The sequence below is a fragment of the Mobula hypostoma genome, chromosome 11 (genome assembly GCF_963921235.1).
Source record: "Mobula hypostoma chromosome 11, sMobHyp1.1, whole genome shotgun sequence".
Taxonomy (NCBI): domain Eukaryota; kingdom Metazoa; phylum Chordata; class Chondrichthyes; order Myliobatiformes; family Myliobatidae; genus Mobula; species Mobula hypostoma.
In genome coordinates, this window is record NC_086107.1 from 51,742,508 (window position 1) to 51,757,945 (window position 15,438).

The 15,438-nt window shown below is 41.1% G+C and overlaps 1 protein-coding gene across 7 annotated transcripts in view; it reads right to left on the bottom strand.

Annotated features, from left to right (window-relative positions):
- Positions 1 to 15,438, bottom strand: part of dagla (diacylglycerol lipase, alpha) — a 385,385-nt gene that overhangs the window by 48,512 nt on the left and 321,435 nt on the right. For all 7 annotated transcript variants that reach the window (XM_063063205.1, XM_063063204.1, XM_063063202.1 and 4 more), the window contains one exon: positions 4,905 to 5,047. In XM_063063205.1, the coding sequence (XP_062919275.1) occupies positions 4,905 to 5,047 (143 nt within the window). The remainder of the gene's footprint in view (positions 1 to 4,904; positions 5,048 to 15,438) is intronic.

Consider the following 15,438-nt stretch of genomic DNA (forward strand, 5'->3'; position numbering starts at 1 on the left):
CGCAGGGTTCAGTGCTCGAACTGCAGCTGTTTGCAATATATATTAATGATTTAGATGAGGGAATTAAAAGTAACATTAGCAAATTTGCCAATGACACAAAGCTGGGAGGCAGTGTGAAATGTGAGGAGGATGTTATGAGAATGCAGGGTGACTTGGACAGGCTGGGTGAGTGGGCAGATGCATAGCAGATGCAGTTTAATGTGGATAAATGTGAGGTTATCCACTTTGGTGGTAAGAACGGGAAGGCAGATTATTATCTAAATGGAGTCAAGTTAGGAAAAGGGGAAGTACAACGAGATCTAGGTGTTCTTGTACATCAGTCACTGAAAGCAAGCATGCAAGTACAGCAGGCGGTGAAAAAAGCTAATGGCATGCTGGCCTTCATAACAAGGGGAATTGAGTATAAGAGCGAAGAGGTCCTTCTGCAGCTGTACAGGGCTCTGGTGAGACCACACCTGGAGGACTATATAAGCTTATTAAGGGACTGGACATGCTGCAGGCAGGAAGCATGTTCCTGTTGATGGGTGAGTCCAGAACCAGAGGCCACAGTTTAAGAATTAGGGGTAGGCCATTTAGAACAGAGTTGAGGAAAAACTTTTTCACCCAGAGAGTGGTGGATATATGCAATGCTCTGCCCCAGAAGGCTGTGGAGGCCAGGTCTCTGGATGCTTTCAAAAAAGAGATGGATAGTGCTCTTAAAGATGGTGGAATCAAAGGTTATGGGGATAAGGCAGGAACTGGATACTGATAGTGGATGATCAGCCATGATCACAGTGAATGGCGGTGCTGGCTCGAAGGGCCGAATGGCCTACTCCTGCACCTATTGTCTATTGAATTTTGGCACAAAGGGGTGAGCCACGACCCATCCTTGCTTGCAAAGACTGAGCCTTTGATAGACGCTACTTTTATACCCAGTCATGATACCTCACCTGCTACCAATTAGCTTGCTTAATATGGAGTCTTCCAAACTGGTGTTACTTGAATATTCTGTGCGCTTTTCAATCTTATTTTAACTCTGTCCCAACTTTTGTTGAGTGTGTTGCAGCCATCAAATTCTAAATTTGTGTATATTTACAAAATACAATTAAGTTGGTCAGTAAAACTATTGAAAATCTTTTCTTTGTACTTTTGTCACTTAAATAAAGGTTCACGTGAATTAACATATCACAGATTTTTGTTTTTATTGCATTTTGGAAAATATCCCAACTTTTCTGGAAATGGGGTTTGTAGAACTATATGGATATTTTCTTTCTTTCTTTCTTCAAGTTTAGAATATAACTATTTCTCAAGTTTATGATTCCATTGACACCAACAATATATATCTTGCTCCAGTAAATATTCTTTATTAGCAGATTTGGACTGCATGCACCAGCAGACAATTTGATCTTGAGAAATCATTTCCAACCTCAATATTGTCTTCATCCAATATCCACATCCTCTAACAGGATTAATAGATTAGAATGTAGATGAATTGAAGACATTTTGTAATGTAAACTTCACTAACATTTTGTCCTGGTACAACCTCATAGACACTATGGGCAAAAAACCACACCAACATCTCTACATCCTCAGAAGTAGAATCGGCACATCCCCGTTGATCCTCTCCCAATTTTCATAGATGGTTCATAGAAAGCATCCATCACAGCTTGGTATGGCAACTGCTCTGCTCAAGATTCCAAGAAATTACAGAGAGTTATAGCTCAGCCATCATGAAAACTAGCCTCCAAATCATATATGCCTACACTTTGCATTGCCTTGGAAGAGCTGGCCACATAATCAAAGAGCCCCACCACAGACATTCGCTCTTTGAACCTTGTCAAATGGGCAGAAGATACAAAACCTTGAAATCATTCACCACCAGGATCAAGGACACCTTCTATCCCACTGTCATAAGACTCTTGAACAGACCTCTTGTATGTTAACAAAAGATTCCTGACCTCACAATCTATTTTGTCATGGCCTTTGACCTTATTGGCTCTCTGTAACTGTAACATCATATTCTACATTCTGTTATTGCTTTTCTTTTGTACAACCTCAATGTACTTAATGTATGTTTTGAAATGATCTGTATGAATGACTTACAAAACTAAGTTTCTTACAGCACCTCAGTTCATAACAATAATAAACAAATTCCAAATCCAATATCTGAAAAAGTATACAAAACATCAGAAAGTGAAAGTCACAAAACCGGGACAAAGCAATTTACAATGCTCAAAATATATATCTAACATTAATGTGAGAACAGCTCCATCACAAAGCCTGTGGTAGTTCACCCGCTTCTGAAAGTTCGGAATAGATGAATACTGGTCCGATCGGTGATGCTGGTGATTAATTTATGAAAAAAGCCAGGTACAAACATAGTGTGTTTTATATAGCAACTTTCCTAATTCCATCCTCCATCAGGAGGGCTTTAAAGCCCGCCGCATATTTCTGGAATTCATCCTTTCCCCAATCAGGAGAGCCTAAAAGCTCTCTGCTTCTTTCTGGAACCTTGACTCCATTTTATCACCCCTGGCTAAGTCCCTTCATTCCTACATCCATGATGCTTCACACGGTCTGGATCTTTTCAATGACTTCAAGGTCCCTTGCCCCGATCATCTCATTTTTACCATCGATGTCCAGTCCTTATACATCTCCATCCCCCATCAGGAGACCCTTAAAGCTCCCCACTTGTGATTAGACAACAAACCAAATCTTTTTCATTCCATCAGCACTCTCCTCCAACTAGCAGAACTGGTCCTCACTATCAATAATTTCTTCTTCAGCTTCTCACACTTCCTTCAAACAAAAGGCGTAACCATGGCAGCTACATGAGTCCCAGCTATGCCTGCCTTTTTGTCGGCTACGTGGAACAGTCTATGTTCCAAGCCCACACTGGTATCATTCTCAAACTTTTCCTAAGCTACATCAACGACTGCATTAGTGCTGCTTCCTGCACCCATGCTGAGCTTGTCAACTTCATCAACTTTGCCTCCAACTTCCACCCTGCTCTCAAATTTACCTGGCCCATTTGCAACACCTTCCTCCCCTTTCTTGATCTGTCTCTAAGTCTGAAGATAGTTTATCTGCTGATTTTTTTTTAATAAACCCATTGATTCTCACAGTTACTTGGACTACCCACCCTGTTACTTGTAAGTATGCCTTCCCCTTCTCTCAGTGCCTCAGTCTCCACCGCATCTGCTCTCAGGATGAGGCTTTTCACTCCAGAACTAATGAGATGTCCTCCTTCTTCAAAAAAAAGGCTTTCTTTCCTTCACCATCAACACTGCCCTCACCCGCATCTCTTATATTTCATGCACATCTGCCCTCAATCCATCCTCATGCAACTCCACCAGGAATAGGGTTCTTCTTGTCCTCACGTACCATGCTACTAGCCTCCGCATCCAACGCATAATTCACCAATGTGATTCAACGCCCCCCCCCCATTTTCTGCTTTCCGCAAGATCGCTTCTCCATTCATCTTTCCCCACTAACCTCCCTTCTTGCAAGCAGATAAGTGCCACATCTGCCCCTATACCTCCTCCCTCACTACCACTCAGGGCCCCCAGGAGGCGACACTTAACCTGTGAGTCTGTTGGATTCATCTACTGTATCCAGTGCTCCCAGTACGGTCTCCTGTATATTGGTGAGACCTAATGTAGATTGGGAGACCGCTTCGCTGAGCACCTATACTCCATCCACCAGAAAAAGAGGGATCTCCCGGTGGCCACCCATTTCAATTCTACTTCCCATTCCCATATGTCAGTCCATGGCCTCCTCTACTGCCTCAATGAGACCACGCTCAGTCTGGAAGAGCAACACCTTATATTATGTCTGGGTAACCTCCAACCTTATGGCATGAACATAGATTTCTCAAATGTCCGGTAATGCTGCCCCCACTTCTCCATTCCCATTCCCTGCTCTCACTTTATCTCCTTACCTACCCATCACCTCTTTCTGGTGCTCCCCTCCCTCTCCTTTCTTCCATGGTCTTCTACCCTCTCCTATCAAATTCCCCCCTTCTCCAGCCCTTTATCTCTTTCACTAATCAACTTCCCAGCTCTTGACCACCCCTCACCACCTCCTGGCTTCACCTTTCACCTGTCACCTTGTACTTCTTCCTCCCCTCCCCCCACCTTCTTGCTCTGACTTCTCATCTTTATTCCTGGTCCTGATGAAGGGTCTCGGCCTGAAACATAAAAAGTTTACTTTTTTCCATAGATGCTGCCCAACCCGCTGAGTTCTTCCAGCATTTTGCATGTGTTCCTAATACTGATATTCAAAGCTAATAATTTTTGATAATAAGCAATTGAGTAATGGAATTATACAGCATGGAAACAGGATCTTGTTTCTATGCCTGGTCAACCACCAAGCTCTTATTGACAGTAATCCATTTTATTTTCCCCATCAACCCTCTACAGATTCTACTACACACCAGCAATAATTTGCAATGGCAAATAACTGATTAGCCAGCAAATCTTGGGGTATAAAAAGAAATCAGAGAACCTGAAAGAAACCCATATGGTCACATGAAGAACCTACAAACTCCATGCAGACAGCACCAGAGATCAGGATTGAACCTGGATCACTGGAGCTGTGAGATACCGGGTCTACTTGCTGCACCACTGTGCTGGTTCTGTGTCCCTTAACAGTGATGTGCTCCTTTAAAACTAACTTTATTTTGTAAACAATATTGCTTATTCAAAATGTAATGGTTTGCACAGAGATGTATCCAAATGGTTACTATTCTTGGCACAGTTTCTAAGATGTGCAACACAATAATATGTTTGTATGAAGACACAAGAAACACTGCTGATGCTGGAAATCTGTGAAAATGATGACTGCCCATTTCCCCCCATAGAGGTCATCCAGCTATTGAGGTCACCCAACAGCTGGTGTGTTTCAATTGGCTTATATGGACTTACCTAAGAAGACCCCCAGGTGGAGAGTAAGCATAACAGTGTAGAGTAGGATACCGTGGTCTGAGCAGGAAAGAAAGAATAGCTGCAGTTCCAGCTCCTAAAGAATGTCCAACCACCACTAATCCATAATGTTTGGTCCCTTTTCCCTGTTGGCAATAAAAGGTTGGAAAAATAAGTTTTCTTTGTCTTTATTCTCACCTGTGGGTATGAAAATGATAAACTTTTTCTTTCAATTTAATTATGAAATTAACTTAATTTGAATTGCCTTATTATGTAATTGCAATTCACTGACAATCATCTATTTCAACAACAGATGGAACTGTAAGGAATTTTTTAAGAGAATTCAGTAAACATTAAAATCATGCATTTGATTCCTGTAATGGAACACAGCTAGAAATTAGCTTCTCTACATCTTTAAGTAAATCTTCAAACCTCAACATGTATGGAATATACTTCACTTAAATCTGTAAATGTTAGCACTTCCCAATGTTTCTGAAATGTAAACAGAAAGTGCTGGAAATACTCAGATATCAGGCTCAGATATGTGGGAAGAGAAACAATCAACATTTCAAGTCAAAGACTCTTTGCCAAAATTGAAGAGGATACAAAAGACGATTGTAAAGCTGCAGGGATGGTGTGGGAGGAGAATTCTCTGATTGGGTAAAACTGGTGTAAAGCAATGTTAGCTGGTCAGTGAGTAAATGAGAGTAGTTAAGGGCAAGAACATAGACAAAAGAACCTCGACAAAAGGATAGGGGAGGAGAGAACCACAAAGTAGAAGACTAGACTACAGGTTAAGTGGGTATGTCCCCGTCTTCCTAAAAGAAGCAAAAAAAGGAGGAAAATGTCTTACCTGGGAAAGACCAAGTGGCCAAGTGGGTTGCTGGATCATTTACCACATCTATTTCCCAAATCCCTGCATTCACCCTTTCTCTTCTGAGTCAGAAAAAGGATAGACTATCTCTGGTAACACACACAAGATGTTGGCAGAACCCAACAGGCCAAGCAGCATCTATGGAAAAGAATATAGTCAACGTTTCAGGCCGAAACCCATAGCATCTATTTTCCATATATGCTGCCAGGTCTGCTGAGTTCCTCCAGCATTTTGTGTGTGTTGCTTGGATTTCCAGCATCTGCAGATTTTCTTTTGCTTGCGATTAGACTACCCCTGGTCCTCACATTCCACTAACCCAGCCACTACAGATCATAGTCTACAATTTCAACACCTTCAAAGATTTTGCCATAACAAAATTTTTCCCTCCCCATTCAGTATTTCATGGGTTTTGTTCTCTTCACAACTCTGTAGTCCACTCTTCCATTCCCACCAGCCACCATCTTTTCCTTGAACAGTAGGTGTATCCTTCATACCTTCCCTTTGCACCATCCAGAAAACCGCTTTTCCAGATAAGGTAGAGATTCACTTGTGCTTTTTCCTATCTGATATAATTCTTTTCAATGCAGAGGACAACAAATGTGCGAACGTGGAAAACCAAAACCGAGTGAATGCTTAGTCTGTGGAAGACCTATCAACAGTACACTGGGGGGGCAACCCATAAACCCATAGCTTCCTGATGTCTGCTACTTTAATTACTCAGCCTACTCCTCATTGGTGTATCGTCTTTTAAGCTGAGATAGTGAAGCCTAATATAAGCTTCAGGAACAGCACCTCACCTTCCACAATGCAGCCTTGTAGACTCAATTTTGAATTCTACAATTTCAGGTAACTTGATTTTTTAAAAATCTATATCCATCTGCATTATTAGCCCTCCTTCCCTTTTTCTTCTCTCTGGGGTGGAGAACCAAACTGAATCATTCTGAGACTGTTTCAATGACTTTGTGGATTGATGTTTTATATTCTGTGTTTTTTGCTCATATTTTGCCATTTGTGTGATTTTTTTTGTGCATTGGGTGTTTGATATTTGCTTTGGACGGGTTCCATAGTGTTTCTTTGTTTCGAGTCTGTATGTGGGAAGACGAATCGCAGGATTGTATACTATACTGCATACATACTTCGATAATAACTGTACTCTGAATCACTGAATCTATACCTTGCCCAGTTGAACCTGGTGGACTTGTTCTCTTGCTCTGCATTCTGCAACTCCCATATTCTCGTCTGTTCTTTTGTCTAAATTCTCACCCTCTATCAGCCTCCATTCACCCACGGATCACACAACTTATCCCCAGCCACCCTAGTTTCACCCGATCAGTCACTGCCCTCGCTAACAACCCAGCAGTTACAAGCTTCTTTTGTCCCCATTTTAGTTCTGAAAGGTCAGTTATTTTTCTCAGATGCAGCACAAACTGCTGAGTATTTCTGATTTTGTTCCACATTTCTATATTTAGATTTCTGACATTCAGAAACAGTCCAAAAGTAATGCAATAGTCACATCCTAATCTTTTAAAAATAAAAAATTATATAAACAGAAACAATAAAAAATTAAAATAAATTAACTAAACTTACCTTCAGGTCTGCCAGTTATTTCCCTCTTCTGGAGTGAAAGACATTGTTTCTGTGCCCTATCTACCTGCAATTTTATTGTCTGCTGCTGGTCACCGTAAATGGTCATACACGTCATTATGGTATTCACAAATTTATGTCATGAAATTCCAGCAGCTGCCTGCATCTATCCTGCAGATTTTGGCCTATAATCTTACTGATCCACTGGAATTAGTTCAGATATTATGTTGATGAGCTGACTGCCAACAGTGTCTATAAACAGCTTCCCAATAATTGGCTTTGCCTAAACTCATCTACCAGTCACTTTATTCACAAATTAATTCAGAGTATAGCCACCACAATAGAAGTTTGTCCTAATTATTTGCAACAATATGAAATTAGCAAGATAAAAAGTAATCAAGAATAATATTTCAAAAGTTCACATTACTGGTGCTCCATCTAATTGATATTAGTACAGAAAATCAGGGATATCACATTAATGTTTCTAATTTACCATGCTTACTGTATATTTTATAACTCTCAAACAAATCATCGATAACCAATGCTAGCTCTGCATGTGCAGAGTGATCAGCAAAATCTATGCTTCAATTTTCCCCAGTAATGACCAATGTTAAACATCTTATCTTGTGCTCAAAAACTCTTTATTTGTAGACATCTGAACAGTGACCATTTGACAATTTTCCCCTGCTGACAATGATGGAGATATCAATTAACTCTCCCCATCAAAGCTGCATTACCAACTCTTTTATTGACAGGTTAAATGTAGTGAAATTTTTTTGATATTGCAATTATTGCACCTTCCATCATCACCATGGATTCATAACATAGAAAAAAATGATGCACTATGGCATTGTACAACCAAACACAGAACTTGCTATTGGAATAACTCTGGCATGTAAATCTTCTGAGTTGCAGCTATTATTATTGCATTTCCAACACCTGTTATAAGTTTTCAAAGAAAATTGTTACATACAATGCTCCAGTGTAAAACAATGTGAACGATCTTCTAAACCAAGACCATTAAGACCATAAGATATAAGAGCAGAAATAGGTCATTTGGTCCATCAAGCCTTCTCGCTTATTACATCATGGCTGATCTATTTTTCCTCTCAGCTCCAAATCTCCTGCTTCTCCCACCCCCCCCCCCAGTATCCTTTCATGCCCTGACCAATCAAGAATATATTAACCTCTGCCATAAATTTAGATAAAGCTGTGGCTTCCACAGTTGCCTGTGGCAACAAAATTCCAGATTCACCGTTTTCTGGCTAAAGAAATTCCACCTCATCTCTGTTCTCACGTCTGCATCAGCGTTATCTTGTATTTCCATACAACGTTACATTAGGCTGTTACCCATCTATTGTCAGAGAAGTACTTGCATAAATAGGTAAACCACCTTCATACAAGCAAGGACAGAAAACAGGGCGAAGTGAGTATACTTATTCACTTCTTCACTTCGTTGTTAAAACAACGAACATCCGTTCCGGCACGTCATGACAGCATTTTTAAATAGTCAAAAAAGCTCACTTTACAATTTAACTCTCACGCCGTTCACACCAACTGCGCGTTGTAACAGCAGTACGGCAGTGCTTGCGCAGTACCAAGCAGAAGCAGAAAAAAGCATTGTTGTTGTGTTGTCTTGACAATGTTTTTAAATCTCTCCGGTTATCCCGTACACACTACACCGGATATTAAGCGTTTTCAGATTTATTCACCCTGGAGAGTGTTTTCGAAAATCTCCGTTTTCGGGGGCTGAAAACGCCGGCTCAGTGTGGACGGGAGGGCAAAACGAAGAGAAAAAGCTTCGTTTTCAAAATTATCCGGCGTAGTGAGGACATACCCTTAGGCTACCAGTCTTCACACCTGAAAATACATTTCACATTTAATTTGGAGTGCAGCTGTGAACAATGGGTTCCGAAAAGCTGTGATTCCCAGTCCAGACAATGCTGATTAAAATTTGTTTGGATGTCTGTGGCGGGGATGTGAATTAGGAGGTGTGAACGTTGTATGTAGTTTCAAAGAAAGCATTGTCCATACAGTATAAATATGGAATTCTCCTTTGATGTTTGGCACATAAAATATCAAGCCCCATATTGGGCCAGGGAGACCTTTCGACCGAAAGCGTCTCCATCTGATGCCTGCTGTACTTTGTTTTGTCAAAGAAAGAAGCGGCTTTTAGCTACCAGTAACTTTCTCGGTGACTTCATTCACGCAACAACAGAGGTCACCCCTCATTCCTCTAGATTCCAGTGAATATAGGCACAAAGCCATCAAACGCTCTTCAGATGACAAGCCATTCAATGCTGGAATCATTTTCATTAACCTCCTTCGGACCCTCTCCAGTTTCAGCATATCCTTTCTAAGATAAGAAGCCCAAACTACACACAATACTCCAAGTGAGGCCTCATCTGTGCTTTATAAAGTCTCAAGTTTACATCTTATATTCTAGTCTCCTGGAAATGAATGCTAGCATCGCATTTGCTTTCCTCACCATAGACTCAACTTGCAAAATTAATCTTGAGGGAATCTTGCACAAGGACTCATACCCAAACCTAATGCACCTCAGATTTTTGTATTTTCTCTGTATTTAGAAAATAGTCTACCCTTTCATTTAATCTACCAAAGTGTATGACCATACACTTCCTGACACTGTATTCCATCTGCCACTTCTTTGTCCATTCTTGTAATCTGACTAAGTCCTTCTGTAGCTTCCCTATTTCCTCAAAACTACCTGCCTCTCCACCTATCTTCATATCTTCTACAAAGTGTGCAACAAAGCCGTCAATTTCATCATCCAAATCACTGACAAATAACGCAAAAAGAATTGGTCCCAACACAGAGTCACCAGCAGCCAACCAAAAAAGCTCCTTTTATTCCCACTCTTCGCCTTCTGCCAATCAGCCACTGCTTTATCCATGCTAGAATCTCTCCTGAGATACTATAGGCTCTTAACTTGTTAAGTAGCCTCATGTGTGGCACCTTGTCAAAAGCCTTCTGAAAATCCAAGTTCACAGCATTAACTGATTGTCTTTTGTCTATCCTGCTTGCTATTTCTTCAAAGAATTTCAACAAATTTATCAGGCAAGAATTTCCATTGAGGAAGCCATGCCAACTGTGGCCTATTTTATCATGTGCTTCCAAGTACCCCAAAACCACATCCTTAATCATTGACTCCAACATCTTCCCAACCACTGAGGTTAGGCTAACTAGTCTATCATTTCCTTTCTTCTGCCTCTCTCCCTTCTTGAAGAGTGGAGTGACATTTGTAATTTTCCTGTCTTCCAGAACTATTCCAGAACCTAGTGAATCTTGAAAGTTCATTACGAATGCCTCCACAATCTCCTCAGCTAGCTTTTTCAGAATCCTGGGGTGTACACCATCTAGTCCAGGTGAGTTATCTACCCTCAGACTTTTCAGTTTCCCAAGAAACTTCTCTCTAGTAATGGTAACTTTGTGACCCCTGACAACTGGAACATCCACTATACTGCTGCCATCTACCACAGTAAAGATGGATGTAAAACACATATTCAGTTTGTCTGCCATTTGTTAGCCATGGTTATGTCATATTGCCTTTAAAGTACCTCTTCCTGTTTGAGATGTATATATCCTGTGCCTTCTGAAATGCTTCCAGTATCCTGTGCTTTCCAAAAAGCAAGTACCTTTAAAAGGTATACAGATGGTGACACTACACACACTCACCTTCCACATGATTAATCTCATTTATCTCCTTTGTCATGGTCTGAAACTGAACCACAATGTCTGTATCCCAGAAGACTCATTTGATTCTAGAGAAGCTTTCAAATGTATTGTTGCCCACCTTCAAGATCAATATATTTGTGACACTGCCACATCATTCTGCTGTCACTGCACTAAGTGTACCCACTTCATTATCTTCACTGGTATATTTATTACCATAATGTATCCTACATTGAGCTGATGTGCTCATGTGGGCTTTAAGGTGCCTTTCCCTGCATATATGGTGGAATATTCCATTTCTTTAAGTAATGGGGATGTGTAAGTAAGTGTGTGTGTGTGTATGTGTGTATATATATAGACACACACACACATATACATACACACACACACACACACACATATGTGTGTGTGTGTGTATATATATATATATATATATATATATATATATATAGTTTGCTGTTTTTAAGGTAGATACTTCTGTTTATTTTGTAATATGATTGTAACTACATTGTGGGGTGCATCGTATTCATGTGCCGAATAAAAAGGAGCTCATCAGTGAGAGAGAGATAGGGGCTGCCATCAGTTAGCGCTGGACAAAAATATGTATGCAGCTATTACTGTGTTTTCTGATATTTATCTTTTTGTAAATATTGGCAGTTTTCTTTTCAATATTTTTGCTAATTTTTTAAGTTTGATTTTTTACTCACTTGATAAACACCTTTGCAAATTCTGGAAGCAAACATCACACCATCTGTAAAAAAGCCGAAGGTGAAAAGAGGATGGCTTCTACAACAGGATAATGATCCTAAACACACCTCAAAATCCACAATGGACAACCTCAAGAGGAGCAAGCTGAAGGTTTTGCCATGGCCCTCACATTCCTCTGACCTAAACATCAACGAGAATCTGTGGATAGACTTCAAAAGAGCAGTGCATGCAAGACGGCCCAAGAATCTCACAGAACTAGAAGCCTTTTGCAAGAAAGAATGGGTGAAAATCCCCTAAACAAGAATTGAGAGACTCTCAGCTGGCTACAGAAAGCGCTTACAAACTGTGATACTTGCCAAAAGGGGGTGTTACTAAGTACTGCCATGCAGGGTGGCATTCTTGAGGGCATTCACAGTAAATCAAAAATAATAATGCTGAGTAATAAATATTAAAGATAAGAGATGAGAAACCTTGAAAGTGAGTCCTTAGGTTTTTGGAACAGTTCAGTGTTGGGGAGAGTGAAGATATCCCCTCTGTTCTAGAGCCTGATGGTAGCAGTGAAAAGAAAGGATGGTCTGGACAGTGGAGGTCCTTGATGATGGATGCTGCTTTCCTGCGATGGTGCTCCATGTACGGTAGAGGTGCTTAACAGTGAGGAGGGAATTACCTGTGATGGACTGGGCTGTATCCATTACATTTTGCAAACTTTTCTGTTCAAGGTCATTGGTGTTTCCATACCAAGCCGTGATGCAACCTGTCAATATACTCTCCACAGCATATCTATAGAAGTTCGACAATATTTTATGACATGCCGAATCTTCTCAAACTCCTAAGAAAGACACGCTTTCTTTGTAATGGCACTTGCGTGCTGGACCTAGAACAGTCCTCTCAAATTACATAATAACACAGAGGAGTTTAAAGTTAATGACCCTTTCCACATCTAATCCCCCAATAAGCAAAGGAAACCTTTGGTTTTCTCCTTCTGTAGTCAATTAACTGGTCCTTGGTCTCGCACATACTGACTGAGAGGTTAGTGCTGTGGTACAACTCAACCAGATTTTTCTATCTTGTTCCTTTCTGCAGTTTCGTTATTACCTTTGATAGTGGTATTGTCAGCAAACTTAAATATGGCATTGCGGCTGCACTTAGCCTTAGTCATAAGTATAAAGTGCGTAGAGCAGGGAGCTAAGCACACAGCCTTGTGGTGCACCTGTGCTAATGGTGGTTGTGGAGATGTTAACAGTCCAAACAGTTTGGAATTTGCGGGTGAGGAAATTAAGGATCCAGTTACTCAGAGGTATTGAGGTCTAGGCTTTGGAGATTATTGACTAGTTTTGAGGGGATAATAACATTGAATGCTGAGCTGTAGACAATGAAGAACATCCTGATGTATGCACCTTTGTTGTCCAGATGTTTCAGGGTTGAATGAAGAGCCAATGAAATGGCATCTGCTGTTGATCTGTTGTGACAGTAGGCAAATTGGAGCAGATCCAAGTTGTTCCTCAAGCAAAAGTTGACATGTTTCGTCACCAACCTATCAAAGCACTTCATCACAATGGATAGAAGTACAAGTGGACAATAGTCATCGTGACAAGTTACCACATTCTTCTTAGGCACCAGCATAAATGAAACCTGCTTGAAGCAGGTAAGTATCTCAATCTGTCAAACTGAGAGGTTAAAGATATCAGTGAACACTCCAGCCCAGGCCTACACAGTTCTTTCGAGCTTGGCCACCTCATCTAGACCGGATGCTTTTTGCACGTGAGATGGCCTTTTTAGAGGTCGTACCTGGACCTCTTGTACTTTTCTTGGTTGTCAGACCGGAATGCCACTGACCTGGCCCTCAGCAGATTACGGATCTATTGGTTCATCCAGGGCTTCTGGTTGGGGAAGACTCCGAACGAGTTTGTGAAGACACACTCATCTATGTCTGTTTTTATAAAATACGTGACAACTGTTCCATATTTGTTCAGATCCTCTAAGACCTTTAATATGGCCCACTCCACCAACTTGAAGTAATTTTTCAGTTGCTGTTCTTGTCTCCCATGACCATGTATTTGTAATCCTTATAACAGGAGTCTTGCTCTTTAGCCCCTGCCTGTATGCAGGTAGAGAGAGAACAGCCAGATGGTCGGGTTTAACAAAATGTGGATCGAGGATGGGACAATAAGCATTTCTAACCAAACTTTAACAGTGGTCAAGTGTGTTGGGACCCCTTGTGCTGTAGGTGACAACTTGATGATAACTTCAAACAAGTTATCATTAAGTTGACAGGAAAGCAGCATCCATCGAGGACCCCACCGTCCACACCATCCTTTCTTTTCACTGCTACCATCAGGCTCTAGAACAGAGGGGAACTCTCCTGGTAAGTAGAACGGTTGGCACATGATCATTAGATGTTCCAGGTCAGGGGAACAAAAGTACCACAAGACCGCTATGTCCCAACATCATGAAACACAGACCCCCTTCCTCCCAATCTCCTACCTTCTTCGAATCAGCAGTCTGGTCCATCTGGTGTATTGAGAAGCCCTCATTTCTTATACGGCATGACTTGAGTAAGCCATATCTCCATGAAACATAGAACACAGCAATTACTGATTTCCCTCTGATACAGCAATTTTACCCTTAGGTCCTCAATATTGTTCTCCAATGACAGGGCATTTGCTAACAAGCTACTCGGTAGAGTAAGGATATTACACCCTGCCATTTCAGTCTGGCTTGGAGTCCTCCCTCTCTCTCTTCTGGCCATGGCAACATATCTTCAACAGTTTAAAGATGCAATACTTGCATTCCAGATAATTAAGTCCAGAGTCCTTCAGAAGATCATGAAACTGCTAGCTTGTGAAGATGGCTCTGAAGTATGTTACTTAAAGGAAAATTACAGGCTGCAGATTGCAGTGGGTGTAGTTCAGAATAAGTATGTTTAGAAGTTTTGTAAGCTACCTGCAAAACGTTGCCTTGTTTCGCCAGTGCCATCTTAGTACAAATTACAATAAATATAAGAGAACATGGCACCAGGGAGGTAACATACCATTCTGAAATCTCACTCTTGACCACAGAAGTGTCCATCTGTTCTGCTCACTAATAAATGCCCCGCTCACTTCGGCTCCATCTCTCATCCTTACCGTGCATCAGAGCCAGTTTAGGTGCCACAAATGTGGCTGCTGTTGCTTTCCTCTAAGAGGCCATTTCCCCAACATATTCAGAACAGCAAATTTCAAAGCTTTATAAATATCCTGACTCCTCAAACCTTGTCCCAACAATCAGCAGCCATGGGATCCTCTAAGCAGCTGTCTAGCACTCTGAAAATTAAAATAAATGATACCCACAAAGCAGAAGAAGGTAATAAGAAGATAGAAAAGCATTTTCAGGTAGCTGTTTCCTCAGTTCGTAATGTAATTAAGAAATGGCAATTAACAGGAACGGTGGAAGTCAAGTTGAGGTCTGGAAGACCAAGGAAACTTTCCGAGAGAACTGCTCATAGGATTGCTAGAAAGGCAAATCAAAACCCCCGTTTGACTGCAAAAGACCTTCAGGAAGCCTTAGCAGACTCTGGAGTGGTGGTGCACTGTTCCACTGTGTAGCATCACCTGCACAAATATGACCTTCATGGAAGAGTCATCAGAAGAAAACCTTTCCTGTGTCCTCACCACAAAATTCAGCGTCAGAAGTTTGCAA